The sequence below is a fragment of the Camarhynchus parvulus genome, chromosome 1A (genome assembly GCF_901933205.1).
Source record: "Camarhynchus parvulus chromosome 1A, STF_HiC, whole genome shotgun sequence".
In the NCBI taxonomy this organism is placed as follows: Eukaryota; Metazoa; Chordata; class Aves; order Passeriformes; family Thraupidae; genus Camarhynchus; species Camarhynchus parvulus.
In genome coordinates this window covers 35,187,581-35,203,200 of record NC_044586.1, presented here as the reverse complement: position 1 = coordinate 35,203,200, position 15,620 = coordinate 35,187,581, and the positions used below count along the sequence as shown (strand labels likewise).

At 34.8% G+C, this 15,620-nt stretch overlaps 1 protein-coding gene across 2 annotated transcripts in view; it reads right to left on the bottom strand.

The window, feature by feature from the left end:
* ZFC3H1 (zinc finger C3H1-type containing) overlaps window positions 1-15,620 on the bottom strand; it is a 41,816-nt gene that overhangs the window by 7,720 nt on the left and 18,476 nt on the right. For both annotated transcript variants that reach the window (XM_030959416.1, XM_030959417.1), the window contains exons 13-28: window positions 15,131-15,305; window positions 14,782-14,913; window positions 13,543-14,091; window positions 13,353-13,462; window positions 11,966-12,097; window positions 10,921-11,042; window positions 10,280-10,381; window positions 9,815-9,928; window positions 8,728-8,911; window positions 6,793-6,979; window positions 6,198-6,389; window positions 4,059-4,296; window positions 2,804-2,909; window positions 2,517-2,715; window positions 1,914-2,008; window positions 910-1,020 (exon numbers count right to left, since the gene is read on the bottom strand). In XM_030959416.1, the coding sequence (XP_030815276.1) occupies window positions 910-1,020; window positions 1,914-2,008; window positions 2,517-2,715; window positions 2,804-2,909; window positions 4,059-4,296; window positions 6,198-6,389; window positions 6,793-6,979; window positions 8,728-8,911; window positions 9,815-9,928; window positions 10,280-10,381; window positions 10,921-11,042; window positions 11,966-12,097; window positions 13,353-13,462; window positions 13,543-14,091; window positions 14,782-14,913; window positions 15,131-15,305 (2,748 nt within the window). The remainder of the gene's footprint in view (window positions 1-909; window positions 1,021-1,913; window positions 2,009-2,516; window positions 2,716-2,803; window positions 2,910-4,058; window positions 4,297-6,197; window positions 6,390-6,792; window positions 6,980-8,727; window positions 8,912-9,814; window positions 9,929-10,279; window positions 10,382-10,920; window positions 11,043-11,965; window positions 12,098-13,352; window positions 13,463-13,542; window positions 14,092-14,781; window positions 14,914-15,130; window positions 15,306-15,620) is intronic.

Genomic DNA, 15,620 nt, shown 5'->3' with positions numbered 1-15,620 from the left:
AAAATCCCATAAAGATAACCTTTAAATAAGGTTTTGATCAAATTTTCTTGAAAACTATACATTTTACCTATAAGTTGTCCACCAATTACAAACAATAAGCAATAGTGTTGAAGTTCTGAGGATTTTCGCTCAGTATGCGAAGCAATATCATCCTTGCCCTTTTACTTATCTGAAAAGCCAAATAGCTACTTGTGAAGACTGACAAACCCAGACCATGAAATGGTAAACTTAAATAGTGTAAGTCAGCACCTCAGTAACCACAGTTAAGTAAGTGGTGTAAGTTACAGACAGCTAATAATGTGGTCTCTGGCAATCCTGTATACTGCTGCTATCAAAAGGAATGATGGAAGAAATAGAAAAACAAAAGAAAAAAGATTGTGTATACATGACAAAGACATGCTCCTTTACAACCTCTCGTGGAGGAATAGGTCACTCTCCTGCATTACTTTGCTGTGGAGCTTCTCCATGAACAGCTAAAACAATGAGTCAAGGAACTGGGGAGATCAGGACTAAGCAGAATGGAAACTTTTATAAAGTAAAGCTATTGTAAAATAAAAGAGAGACAACTGAAAACCAAGAGAAAGAAAAACACTACTAGTAGCAGCAACCTAAACCAGAAGTAAAACAAGCAAAAACCATTTTGAGATGAACACATCTATTACCATTCCTATAGATCAGAATTTCTGAAAGATTTCTCAAGTGGAAAATTTAAGCTGACATGCAACTCAGTTTCATAAAATTATCTCCATTGTGCAGCAGGCCAGAATGTTCTCTAAGGACTGGCCAATCATTTATTCAGAGAATCCAAAGTGATACACCCTTAGGCAAGTAATGAATACTCTGCTTTTGAAAATGTAATTTTACTCAGACACAATAGCTGTTTCTCAGAAATTCCTGGGAAAATCTCACCAGTAGATCTGCCACAGATATGGGATTTGCTGGTTAACAACATCATCTGTAAGATGTTCTTTATAGAGAGGTGATGTAAATTCAATTGGCATTGGAAAATTCAAGAGATATCTACAAGAGAAAAAAGTAGTAGTAAACAAGAATAGCCTTCTACGTGGAAGAATCCTATGTAGGTGTAACATTCAGTTATGAATGTTATAGTTCATGAAAAATACTAAAAAAATGCACTTCTCCTAGATTTCAGTTTAATTCTACCCAGATAAAATCTGTACAGAAAGTATTTCACAGAAATATAGAAATAATTAATAAAGAAAGCATTCACTCTTTCATTATATACAAAGTTAAATGTTGCCTTATATGACAGACTCTCCTCTTCCTTCATAAAATGCATCAAGTACTAAACAAATGTAAGCAAGAAAAAAATCTGACACCTAACTTATAGATAAAAACATTTCAAAAGCTCATCTGAGTAAGCTTTAGTATGGAAAACTTTTGCTTTGAAGACCTTCACAGGCATCATAGGGAACGTGCAGATTTCAAAACTTCTGTCTTTCAACTAGGTGCTAAATTCCAGGGGAAAATCATCAGGCTACATATGAAACTTGTATCTTCTCAACAATAATCTAATTAATAACATGCTGGACCTCTTGATGGAGGTCTTTCTCAAGTGCCTAAACAGTGTTATTTTAGATATGTAATTTTAGACACCTAGCTTTAGGGGGGAAAAAAAACCAAAACCAACTTTGGTATATATATGATTGATTTTCATTACCCAAATCCAGACCCTCAACATTTTTGCTGTTTTATTTTTAGATATTCATGGTTCTACAAATTAGTGCCTATGCAAAAACAAGTGTAAACCTTATGCCAAATCACTATTCACTGAAGTTTTGGCAAAACATGCCATGCTAAAAAACAAGAGTTTAGAAGTTCTAGATAACCATGCAATTCAAGAAAATGCCAATGTTTCCAAAATTTAAATTAAAATATTATTCTAAACGTACCTTAAAAGATCCATGGGACCATGCTCTTGGCATGTATTCTCAAAGAAAGCTGCCACGAAATCTTGCAACAGTGGAAGAATACTGCTTGACCTTTCCTTTTTTGTTGTTTGGGGTTTTTTTTAAATGAAAAAAAAATCAAACATCAACCTGAATATGATGATACTAATAGAAGCAAACATCAACCTGAATATGATAAGACTAATATAAGCAAAATAAATTACAAGTGGTGTGTTTATCTCTGCAATGCTCCATTGTCTTCATTATCTCACAAATGAAGTTTAAATGGGGCTGTCAGCAGTAGAAAGAAGCTGAAAAAATATTACAGAGTGTGCTTTTACTTTCTGTAATTCTTGCTTAACAATATTACTAATACTGAATTAGAACAACACCAATTATAAATCTATGGTTTTATGTAATTGCTAAGATTATATTTTATCATGTCACTTGTCTTGCCAATTATAGTTTTCCTATTTATAGGAAGGCATACTAGACATTACAAAAATACCACTAAGTTGAATCAATTTTTTAAGATTTTTAAACACACTAAGCCTAAACTTTGCAGAGCTAGCAGACCAGTGAGTAAGTTTTGAAGCGGAGTATTACCTGTGAAACAAGAAATTTACACAACCGATAAAAAATTTCTGCATTCTGAGGATTCTTCTCAAAAGCTCCCATCCACACCTTGTGGGCATTTTCACTCTGCTTCATCTGCAAATACAAGGTGGCCAAACTCTCCAAGAGCTGACAGTTGTTAGGGCAGAGCTCCAATAAAGACTTACAAAGTTCTGCAGCAGACTCCCACCTTAAAAAAACAGTAAAAGTTAAGTTTAACAAAAAAAAAAAAAAAAAAAGTCGAGTACTCCAGTTAAGAATGTCTTGAAACAACTTACCTTTCAAGAAGTTTCAGCAAAGCTATCATGTTCCTATAGAGAGGAAAGCAGGTAACTACTCTTTTGTCAGCCTCAAGGCTTTCATCAGTACATGTTTTGACTGCATCTACAAAACAAAAGTAAAAAACAAAGCCTTTACACCTGAAACTGTGTCAAAGTTACGTGAAGCCTTAACATAATAAAATGTTTCCTGGAACATAAGGAAAATACATAAGTGTAAGAAGAGATTTCTGAGAGTGCTTTTTTTGCAAATTCTTAGAAATACATGATCATCTTTGGAAAAGCTCTCATTACTTATCACCACAGTGCAAAGACAAAGCTTTCAGTTTCATCTCCTAGTCCTTTTAAAAATAGGAACCATCCTACCAATGAAACATTAAAGCAATGTTACAGACAGCAGTATATCCCTAGATTTAAAATCACATTCCAAGATTTTCAGCGTAGCTGCTGAAAGCTATTGAGGCGAAAGCTAAGGCAGGATATTCTTTTTCTCCTCAGCATAACAAAAAGTCATCCAACAATGAACACCCCATTACCACAGCTAGACTGCCTTCACTCACACACCTGGGCTACTGCATTAATCCTGGAGTATTTCAACACTGCATTACCAACAGCAGCATAGATATTCTCAGTTGCAACTTCATACTGCTGCTGGCTAACCACTAAATACTGACATTTAGAAATACTATATAACAGTATTTGTCTGCTACTATGAAGTCTACCTCTGGCAGCACTACCATAAGCTAAGAACTCAATTTCTTCTATTTTTCATTTTAAACAAATTATTCAATTTACCTGAACTGTGAATTAAGATAAACAAATGCATTGTTCTGTCTCTTAAGGAAATACACTAATATTCCAGGAAAGTAACTTCCCAATACACATATCCTACCTGAGGGGAAAAAGGGTAAGAAAGAATGACAGCTGAACTTTGGTTTTATGCTTGCATAAGCCCAAGAAAACTAGCAATGTCATACAATCACAAGCCACTGACTGATCTTTTTCTCTGAACTATCATATTCTACCAAGATAAAGCTGAGCTGAAACTACAGATGAAAAACTCAAGAGTGTTGGTTAAGCACACAAGAACGTGCATTTTCCTCACTATTACGGTTAAATCAAAATGCAATGCTCACTGGATTAACTGAATGGCTTAACATAGTCATCAACACTGACTTGAAATTCTGAAGTTGAATAATACTTTTGAATTACAACATGTGAAGAATGTATTAAGTATTTATCACCTTAATCTTACCTTCAAATATAGCTAGAAGTGTATCAGGATCAGTCTTCACATCTTGAACTGTCTGCCATGGTATTAAAAATGGCTCTTTGTGCACAATCCTTGAAGGACTGACATTGGCTGGATCATACAACTTGACTGGGAGAACACCAAATTCAATTAGATGTACGTAAGCCAGCCAAGCCAAGCAACGGTCACTCGCAGTAAGGTGTTCTGATATCATCTTTTCATTTGCTGATTTTAAAGCATTCTGTAAAGGTTGAAAGAAATACATTACATTTCAGCCAAAGAGTCTAAGATTTAAGAACAGGAAAAGAAAACAGGAAGAGTAGGTTTTAATATTCTCAAAACTTTTCCAGAGAGCAGACAGGAACTAATTCTTTATGTAAATCAGAATCATATTCAGCTTATGTGAATGCATGGTTATTCAAATTATGCACAGTTTGTAGTAAAAGGTTCAAGAAAAACCACAGAAGATTGCTATTGCAAAAAGTGAATAGACACTTTGAAAACACACATCTCCGAACATGTGTTCATTCCACTTTCCTGTTTTATTCTCCTATTGCTTCCAGTTCCATAAGAAGTAATACAGTAGCCCTAGATACAACTCACCTACAACCTGGATTCAACTTGCTATATCCTACTAGGTCTTGTGCATTTGGGGTTGTTTGTTTGGCTTGGGGTTTTTTTATTGAATTCTTGTTATAAAACTACTAAGTTTCAACTATTAAAGTCCACCATCTCTAGACATGTTTTAAAAATGTTTTGGAAACCTCACTGAGAACAAGGATACTACTTGAAATTTTTCTACTAGTCATATGCAAAGATAGAATAGTCCAGTTAGTCTAGCAGATACTAAATAAAATAATTAGGGCATGCAATTAAATAAAGTCTAAACACAATTTCTTTCTAAAACACAACAGAACCTCATGACTAGCAACATGTCAACATTTTCTGGACAAACACAGTATGATCAAAGAACATATTTTTCAACAGAATGAATATACTTGCAAATTTATGCAAAATTCAGCAGAACACAAGTTGGTGAAAACTGGTGTTTCAAAAGCATTTCACTTAATACTTGAAAAATAAGTCCACAAAATACTTGAAAAAATTTGCTTTCAAGTTTTCCAATACACACTGCTATTTACACTGAAGTAGCAGTTACTTCAAAATTATTCTCTCTGAAATACAATTAAATAATCTCTTGCCAAGCCATTCTTTTGAATACACATTTCAGATTAATTTGGAAAAAAAAAAGTTTGACTTTGTGACGATGCTTTGAAGAAAGGTGAGGGTAACCAACCAGTGTAATTTTCCCTGGATTTCCATGTTGATTTCACACAAATAGTTTTTTCTCCAGAGCCCTGCTCTTTTTATGCATTCAGATTTACATTTCTCAGTACATTTGGGGAAAGCCAGCACAGCATTGTGCTTTCTCATTCCAACTGGAGCCAGACAAAAGCCTGAGGTTCTCAAACTCTGAGGGCAGTGACAGACAGCAGCAAGCAACAGGTGGCACCTACTGGCAGGAATGAAACAACCTGCAACTGAAAGGACAGAGCTCCCAATTCGGGAGAGGGTGGTGTCCATTTTTCACCCTCAGCCACCACTTTTATCATCAACACAAGAGTTAACAGTCACCTAAATTACTTCTACAGTCATAGTTCTGGCCTGAGATAACTCAATGACTTCAGAGTTGACAGGAGCAATAAAATCTAATCTAACAGTCTCCAGATTTTAGAGTAGGGCAATACTGTTAGGTAACTACTATGTTCTTTCCCAAGAACTAATGGTTTGATAATTTCTGTAGCAATTTTGAATACCTGAGGCAATACTCTCAGACCTTTCACTGCAAAAACCTGATCTATGGTTTACAAGAAACCAAAAAATAAAGTATCTTTACTTTTTGGGGAATTATTTTGAGACCTAATAGTCTAGGCTACTAGCTACATGAACAAAAAAAAGTAGGCAACAAAACCCTCAAAGCTATACCCCGCTTTTAAAATGGCATCATAGCTCAAAGCAGAAGCCTCTACTTGTTGAAGAGATTCTCCCAAAGGAAGGCACAGTTCCACTAAAGTTCAAACTACCACAGTCACACTCATTAAAAAGGTGAAAACACTCCTGGGGCGGTAACTTGGAAGTTACCTGCAGCAGAACAAGAGCATTCTGATGTCTTCCTGTAAACAGGCTTAAATGAACCCTGTAGAGGAGAGTCTCCAGCAACTGAAAGGACACAAGATTTGGATTTTCTCCTCCTCCTGTCACTTCCATTAGGAACTGTAGCATCCTCCCACATACATAGTCTTTTCCATCAAAGGAATTCTCCAAATTCAAAAACTAGAAAGAAATAAATAGTAACAACAACCAGAATACAAGTAAAGCTTCTAGGTTAAGGTTTAAAAATCACACAGATCACGAACTTCAAATAATGCCTTGTGCTATCTTATCACATCGAATTTTCATATTAAACCTCAAAAGATACCACTTGAAATAGTACAAGAACATCCATGTTTTGTAATCAAGTTAACATATTGATTTTAAATAACTTTTATTACCAGAGGAAAACTCGTGATTTCTACAAATAACCTGCAAGAACCTGAATAGTTTCATTTTCAACTTTTGAGTTTTCAAAAACAGTGCTTTTCATTTGACACTTTCCCTGTCACGCCCGCTGACTTTATAGAGTAGAAAACACACACTTAGAGGAATGTTTAAAATATACTTTGGAATTTTTACTTACTGTCCACCAAATTTGATAAGAGGGAGCATATTCCACTGCTGTTTCACACATTTCCTGTATCTCCTCCTTGGTTCCTCTTTTTGAGAAAAGTCTGAGGTAATGACACCAGATTTCAGGATTTTCTTTGTTGCTCTCCAGGGCTCGAGCCAAAACATTTAAGGTAGAATCTAAACACTCAGATGATGAGCTGTAAAAATTAAATATTGATAAAGGACTCACATCAGCTGTGTTGGTATTGTGACTTCCACAGTATCAAATATGAAAATGCATGCTTTTAATTAGAATGGAAGTCACACACAGTTATCTTTTCTTACATGTTGTCCCTTACTATCAAAGTTTCAAAGCTTCAGCAAGTTTTCAAGTTTCAGCAGTTAGGAGGTAAAATTGTTATAGCGCACAGAAATAAGTATGCTATGAAGATTGCAAATTCAAATAGAAGAGTCCAAATCAACTGAAAATTGCTTAGATTGATCTCTAAGCAAAGTTCTCAAGCTGCAAGGATATAAAGGCATTTACATCATATAGGCTTAAGAACTTAAGTAGATACTTCAGAGGTGTAGTAAAAGCAAGTTATATTTTTGTTAAATATTTAATTTACTTTCTACAGTCATTATATGTAAGCCTTTATTTCAGCATATCATACAGGTTCTATCTCTAAGACATGGAAAAAATTGAAATTTTATTTTTGAAATAAAAAAAGTCATGAGATGATACCCACCAAGTAATATAAAATTAGCTGCAATAACTGACTATACTGCAAGCCACAGAGACAAGCTTTAATTCATAAATACATCTTCCATAAGACCACGGAATGCTTCTGAGGTCACACTTATTCTGAAAACATCTTTAGAAATTATTTTGCATGGACATTTATGAGAAGAAATACACAAGTCTCAAAAAAAACCCCTAACACAGTTAACCATGCAAAAGTCTGAAGCTTTCCCAATCCCACTACTTTCACCTACTAGAGCAGACAAGTTTCTTCAGAGTACTGAGGAAGTAGGAGTGGGAGAGGTGGCTGTTTTAAGAAAAGGATCCATATCTTCCACTAGGGTTTCTCTCTTCTTTTCTTGATTGTTTCCCAAGTACACTTACATTTAGAAGGCATGCTCTTCTCACGCTGCTACTTGCCAGTAATATTTTAATTATTGGCCTTCCCAGTTCTACCCTTTCTATTGTTCAGGCACCTACTGATACAGTTAAACTGATTTTTTCCTAATTTCCCACTATCCACAGTTTAAACAAGGCTTTTAAAGCAGAGCTGCTCCTCTCCATTCCCCTTGCTTCCTGCTACCGTTGCTCAACTGCACCTCACTATTAAAATTGAAGTCAATCACCATAATGGATGAAACCATCATGACAGAATTCCTATCCAAATGATTTGATTGTCAATAGAAACATGGCATCCTGCAGCATAATTTTAAGGAAGAGAAGTTAGAAAAACTCAGGAAACTGAAATTTTAAAAAAATACCACAAAATAAGAAACCAAGTCCTCAACTGGATGATTTCTACAGGCATAAAACCAACTATCAAAACTGTCCTTGTAAGAAAGATGGCTGATGAAAGTAATTTCAAAAATTATTCCAACCATTCAGTCCATAGGGGAGAATGATTTGAGTTCGCTGGCCCACTTTTACTGCTGGAAGTACAACATTCCACTGTAATCTTAACACAGAGCACTTTTCAAACATGAACAATTACTTCTCCCCCACTACTTTCCATCAGCTTCCATTCTGAAAAAGAACCTACCCAAAGATAAACCATCAGTGTAATTTATTACTCATATAATGTACTAAATATAATCTATTTTTTAACCTGCTTAAAGTAATGCATTTTTTGTGGTATTGTTGAAGAAAGTTCTTTCACATCAAATAGGAAACTTGATCATAGCAGCAAGGGCAAAAGTAGCAACGTCTCAAATGTAACAGACATACCCTTCATTTTGATTCAAGTATTTATATGCAAGTTTAATCCAAAGCTGTACATCACAGGGGTTTTCTTGGACACTCGCTTCCAAGTTGGAAATGTCATCAGTCTCACTTGTAAAATACCGGACATCATCTGGAGTCACCACAGTATCAAGCACTGGAACTCTTTTTTTATGTTCTGTGGGATGGGCTGTAAATAACACACAATTTTTTTAAAAAGAAAATTTCTTTTTTAAAACAGTAGTGACCAGTAACTCTCACAAGAGGTGGCATTTACATATTTCAAGTATATCCATTGATCACAACTAAATAGCATTATCTCAGCACTCTTCAAACTGTATTGTCTCTAGAGACCTGGTTATATTCCAAATGTGAAGGAATGAAAGAATTAGCAGTAAAGGCTGCCTTGATCAACAGACACCAACTAAGGCAGTTCATCAGGCAGCATCAGGAACTGAACATATTTGACAAAGAAAAATCTAATCTCAATTCTGAGCCTCAAAAAATCCTTTTTAGAGATTTGCTAACAAATCCTGAAGCTCCTACCTGCAAGAGTCACATGTGAAATGCTATCAGGTTACTGATGCTCTAGCAGCTTCCAAGTTTGAAATGCTTGCTTAACCACAGCTTTTTTTAACTCCTGATCTCACACCAAATACAAATTCTGTACAAATGGAAGGTAACTGAACACTCACATTTTACTATTTAAAGTTCAGGGGGAGGGGGAAGGAGAAAGCAGGGCTGCTGAAGCAAAATAAAACTTTTTTAAAATCCTAATGGTATATGGGCAATGCTGAAACGTTTTAGGGAAACAGTTCCTTATGCTCCTTTTAAGAACAGGTAATTAGATATTCCACCCTAACTTCCAGTCACATTAAAAAAAATCTAATAGAATTACAAGTGTAGGTCAACCTTTACCCAAAAATCTATGCAAAATAAAGTCTGCATACAGGAAGTATAAAGTAAAGAAAACTATTAAAAGCACTGGTTTTCTCAAAAAACCCTTTAAAAATCAAGTGTTAGAAAGAGGTGGGTAGGTGGGTGGGTTTTTTCCTCTAGTACTCATTTAAAGGGTGCCACACATCCAGATTACCATATTTAATAGGTCCAAACTGTTCCTCTTCACTGCTGCTACTGTCTAACAGAGGTTTTCTCCAGTACTTTGGCCTCCACTTCCTTTTCTCTTTCCAAGTTGTATGTGGAGGTGCTGTAAACAAAGCAGTAAAAATTCTTTCACTTTTCTGTATTCAAGAGTAAAGTATTTTTCCTAATAAGGATTTTAGATAAAAAGATTCCGTGAGTTCGACAGAAGTGCATAAATTTCAATACTACTTACTTTAAAATTATTCCACTTAAGTGCATAAATTCTACAAAGGGAACTCCAAAACTATTGTATTATTGCCTTAAACTCTGCAGACTTTGTTACCGTAGTCAGAATTTATAATACTGAGATAAATAAATTATATTAAAATATATTCTTGGTTTACAAAATCATCAAGGCACTTACATAGTTTTTACCCATTTATATATATTGTATTTAATCCAACAAGCTACTTACTGTGACTTTTACTCTCATTGACATTGCTGGCTAGAAGAACAGCCATCTGATCTACTGACATACGATCTCGGTTTATACCAAAAAGTTTTTCAACATATTTTTCTGAAACAAGAATATGTGCAGCTTAGGTAAGCATCTAGATTAAACAATTAAGTAACTTAACAGCAATTTAACCCAATCTATGATAAATTTATGAAATATGACTGCTTTAAGAGGCACGGTAATTTAACACACTAGCACAAAAAAATGAAAAATAAGCAAGTTCTGTTTGACAACTTGCCTATATGGCAAAGGCATTGTTATAAAATTCCAGCTCCACTGAAACAGGTCAGTCCAGTAGTTACAGAAAGAACCGAGGAAGGAGAGAGGTAAAGATTCCATGCTCACTGCTCCCCAACGCCCTGAATCCCAGCAATACTTTTTTTGAATGAAATGTTCCTTAGACCAGTGATTCTTTTCTTTCTGTAAGACACCAATGTAACTACCAACTACAAAGGACTGAAATGGACAACTGAAGAATCTTCATATAGCTGTATCTTATATACAGCTTCACATCAAAGTTCTTGCACCTAGAGCTTTCAATGAAACTCATTCCCTTCAGAAAATAATTTTTAGATACAAAAGAGAACAAAAGACTCAACCTGTGGCAGCGCTGATTTCCTCATCAGTGCTTTTTTCTGAACAGCCAATCAGTTCTAAATTGTAAGACAGAATATCCTGAAAGAGCTGCTTACGGCTAAGAGTGCAATCTTTCATGTGCTGCCTAAAACAAATAAATAAGCAATTAATACATTTATCATAGCAACAAATTATTAAGAAAGTTTTAGTACACACTTGGGTGAGGCATAAAGAAAACAATACCCACAGAAAAAGTACTGTTTGCTTTGAAAGTTGGTTAAATAAAAATTGGTTAAATGTATTTCTACATTTAACTTTTCTAAACTTTTCTTTCTAGTCTTTTTCTAAACTTAAGCCTACAGCACAGTATTTAGAACTTCCCAGTTCAAATAACGTAATAATAAGAATTAGATATCACTTTATATCTTAAAGAGTCAAACAATGGTCTGATGACAGCAACTAAAAGCTGATCCAGAATAAAGTTCACTCCTACTTTACCAGTAGTTAGGTTTCCATATTGAGTACATTCCTAGCCAATTCATATCCACTTTTAAATATACTGCACAAGATTGGTAAACAAGTTATTTTAATACAATTTAACATCAGCCTTTAAAGAAACAAACTTAGCTAGTACTTTTCCAGGAAACTAGAATTACACTACAATATTATTGCTTTTTCACTTAATCAATCATTTGGTATACACTTTTCAAATCAAGGGAGCTTAACAGTTTCAACCACTATGTGAGGTTCTATGAGTTGAAGTCATGTTGAAGCTGTATATAACCAGATCCATTTGAATTACTAGAAAAATGTTAGATATTCTCTATCGGGCCATACAATTTTTCTAAATTTACATCTAAAGAGCCTCCTCTTTCTTCATGGCTTAGTTGAAAGGGGTTTTTCTTCCAACTAATATCTGTAATAGAGTATTAAAAATAACCTTGTCTAGAACTTGTGCATAGGACCACACATCCAGATCTTTCACAGAAAAGAAAAATGTACTTCTTTCAGACTCAGACATCTAGAAGAGAGGTTTAGTTTAAGCCACGAAAATAAAGAAGAACTTACCACTGACAGTCATCATCATTACACGTGCCTGTTAAATCAAAGCGGCAGAAACACTGTTTTGGCTCAATCATATTGCTATACGTTATTGAACTGAGGTACAGCTTCTCCTTGGTACGGAAATAAGGGCTAAACCTAAAATGAAACAGCAAATTATGGTCATAAAGTACACAAGACAAGACATTCATTTTCTAAAAAAAGTAATTTCTAAAAAAAAAGAATCATTTTCTAAAAAAATCACTCGTATTAAATCTCATTATTTCCAAATCCCTGCTACTAACCAAAAGTATCATTAACCTACAGGCTAAGAACAAGGTAGAAACAAGAGCAAGAGGAAGGGAACAATGGAATACTTCTCAACCTAATTAAGTTTTCCTCTATCATTCTCATCTCCTTTAGGCGCAGAACTTCATTAATATGAAAACAGGAGTGGAATAAAAACCCAGTATGGAAAGCAAACTATTGAAAGTGCATTTCAGTAGTTAATAGAAAATCTCATGCTCTAATCAGCATTAAGACCAACATCAAATAGAAGTGTAAAGATAACTGTTAAAGACTAACTTGAAGAAACAGTAAGAAAGAAAAACATTTCAGCCTCAGAACACATAAACAAAACCAGTCTTAGTCTAGCAGACTAACACTTCTTTTAAATCTTTAGCTGAAGTTTGGACTACATCAATTTAGGCATTTCTAGCTCCTTCAGGAATTGACATCATAACCTACAAGTTAAAATGAATACTCCTGTAAAGATGGTTTCCTCCATCTTCTACTGCTTAGGTCCATAGCAATAAAAAAGCTGAAGCACATGGTAGGACACAACTTCTCCAGTTTAAATTCAAGTTTTGTTGCTTAAAATTTGACAGGTAGGAACAAAGTTCTCTTTAGGCAAAAGACAGATGTGCCAAATTGATTACACTTGCAGATATTACTGTCAAGTCAAGATGAATCACTGTGATTATGCCTCTTTCCACTGAGGAGGAATCCAAAAATAGATGACTGAGCCAATTTTGACTCAGATTATGTAAATCCTAGCCAAGTTCAAAGACTGCATAACTGAAATATGCTTCTTGGATTTACATTGCATTACACTAGATATAAAAATCCTGTTTTCAAACACTTAGCCATGTTTTTAGTTTAGTTGTATCAAACAATGTGCAATACAATGTAAAAGCAGCGTATTGCACAAAACCAAGGGACATGTGCATAGCAGAAAAAAAAACTGAATAAAATAATTATATTTCCTAAACCAGGCAATATTGTTTAGGGATAGTCGAGTTTCTCACAAAGGACTTGTCTTTCTGTACACGCCTGGGTATCAAGGAAGAGCACTGAAGACCATATGAACAAGAACACATAAGCGTAAGTCAAAGAGCTGCTACAGGCTTCATACCTGTAGGATTTAAATAGCAGAAGAGGACTGCGATACGGTCCAAACGGAAATGGTTTCACTTCAGCTTGTTTACTTTGTGACGTAAAAAAATCCACGTCCACTGAAATTTCCTAGGAAACAGATAAACAGATATACAGCAGTTGCAATACCACCTAATAACAAGCTTCACATTTAATTGTAAAACATTTACCTGACCACACAAGAGATCTTCCTTAGGCACAATAAAGGCAGTACTTTTCATTAGCAGTTCTTTCAAGCTGTCAGCTTTAGCATAAAGTTTTTTCAGTTCATCAATATTCAACCCAAGGAACAGCTCGGGCTCCTCGGAAGCCTTTTTAGAAAGTTTGTTTATAGTTTCTTGTTTTGGAGTGTCCATGTGTTTAAGATTTGGCTTAGTAAAAGAATTCGATTCTCTGAAAGATCTCCTTCGTTCTCTGTTTGAATTAGACAAAACTTCATCATCAAAGTAATTTTCTTCACTGTCCAAAGTCAATTTGTCCTGTGTAAGATCATGAAGAGATGGCTGAGGTAACACAAATTCAGACTCCTCTTCTACATGAGGTGTAGTATTTGATTGTTCCTTGGTTTGAAGTGCACGGGCCTCCTTCAACTTCTGAATCTTTAGAGCATATTCATATTCTAGCTGCTGCAGTCGTTTTTTCTCTAGTGCAATCAATTCTGCGGAAGGCTTTTTTGGACTTGATGCAGGGGAGGTATCCAATTTCAACATTTTGCTTGGCTAAAAAGAAAAAAAACCCTCTTTATTTCAATTTTCTCATCTACTGATCTATTGACAGGAAGTAAAAACATAGCCAAAATATTTAATTCAGAGTTTATAAAAATGTATTTTAAACTCTTGCCTGAAGATTTCAACAAACAGCAGAAAAACAACAAAGGTTAGCCACAATTCAAGTGGCAGATTTGCAGATTTTGCAATAAAAATTCCCCTCTATCATGTACAGGGAAGAGAGGGCTTCAAAAGAAGTTCTGGCCAAATTAAAAGTTGAGCTATAAAACAAGTACATACAGTGATGTTGGGAATAGGAGGACTAAAATTTAGAAAACTATTTTAATCTTTTTTTTATATATTTTGTTTTTCAAAACAGTATCAGATCCACTCTGCAGCTACTTAGCTTGATAGTTTAACACAATCGTTGATGTCTACAGACAGAATTTTCTTTTTTCACAGCCATACAGCTCCTCTTACTTATCTATGAATGCCACTCCGCTAGCATTGAAATGTAGGTTTTGAAAAGTTTTCTTTCTCAAATCATTAATGCCTTCTTTTTGAATTCTCAAAAATTAACAAAACCAATAGGAATATTCCCTACATTGTTTCTGAAATGTTATCCTGAAATTCCATTTTACTTTGTTAATCAAAATTGATACTCTTTTCCAAGTAGTTTGGTTTAAAAGCATGCTGACTTACACCAAGATGATCCTGCTCTAGCTTTCGTTTCCCAATTTCCTTACTTGCTACTGCTTTTGCTCGAGCAAGTTCTTCTCCATATTTTAATGCCAGAGCTTTTTTTACTGTAACTCGTTGTTGAACTTTATGTATCTGAAAAAATAAAAATAAAAACAACATACTACAGCAAGATGCAAATTTACAGATATGACCACATAATAAAATATAATTACATGGAATTAAGGAGATACAATATAATTAGATGGGAATTAGTAAGTAATGCAAAGAAAAGTCTACTGTCTCAAAAAATCAGGCATCCCATTTCAAGATTTCCAACTCTAGGAAACAAGCATTTCAGAGTGCCAATTACATGTTCCTGAAGCCTCTTGAGAAATGCCTTGTTAGCATTCAAGATCTTCTCTGTTGCTTGTAGCTGTTCAGCCAGTTTGTTAATTTTATTTTCAGCAATTCGAACGTTCTCTCTCTTCTTGGCCTGTTGTTGCAATAAATGTTTCAAGACAGACTCATCCTTTATCAACAGCATTCTGAAATAAAAAAGCAATGTACACAATTTTTTCCAAAGGTAAACTACTTAGAGCAATTGGTGCTCCTCCAAAACCTCAGTTATTTAAGAACATAGCTCTCCTCACTCACAAAAAGACTACAAATTAAGCCCCTCCAAACAGTCCTAACATCCATAAGACAGTAAATACTGTCAATATATACAGCACATTTCAGCATCCCAAGTTCAGCATATAATGCAGAAAAAAACATTCTAGTTACAAAAATAGGGGAAGGTAAGCAAATGCTCTATCTTTAAGACTGTTTTTAATAGAATGACAACCAAAACACACATTCTT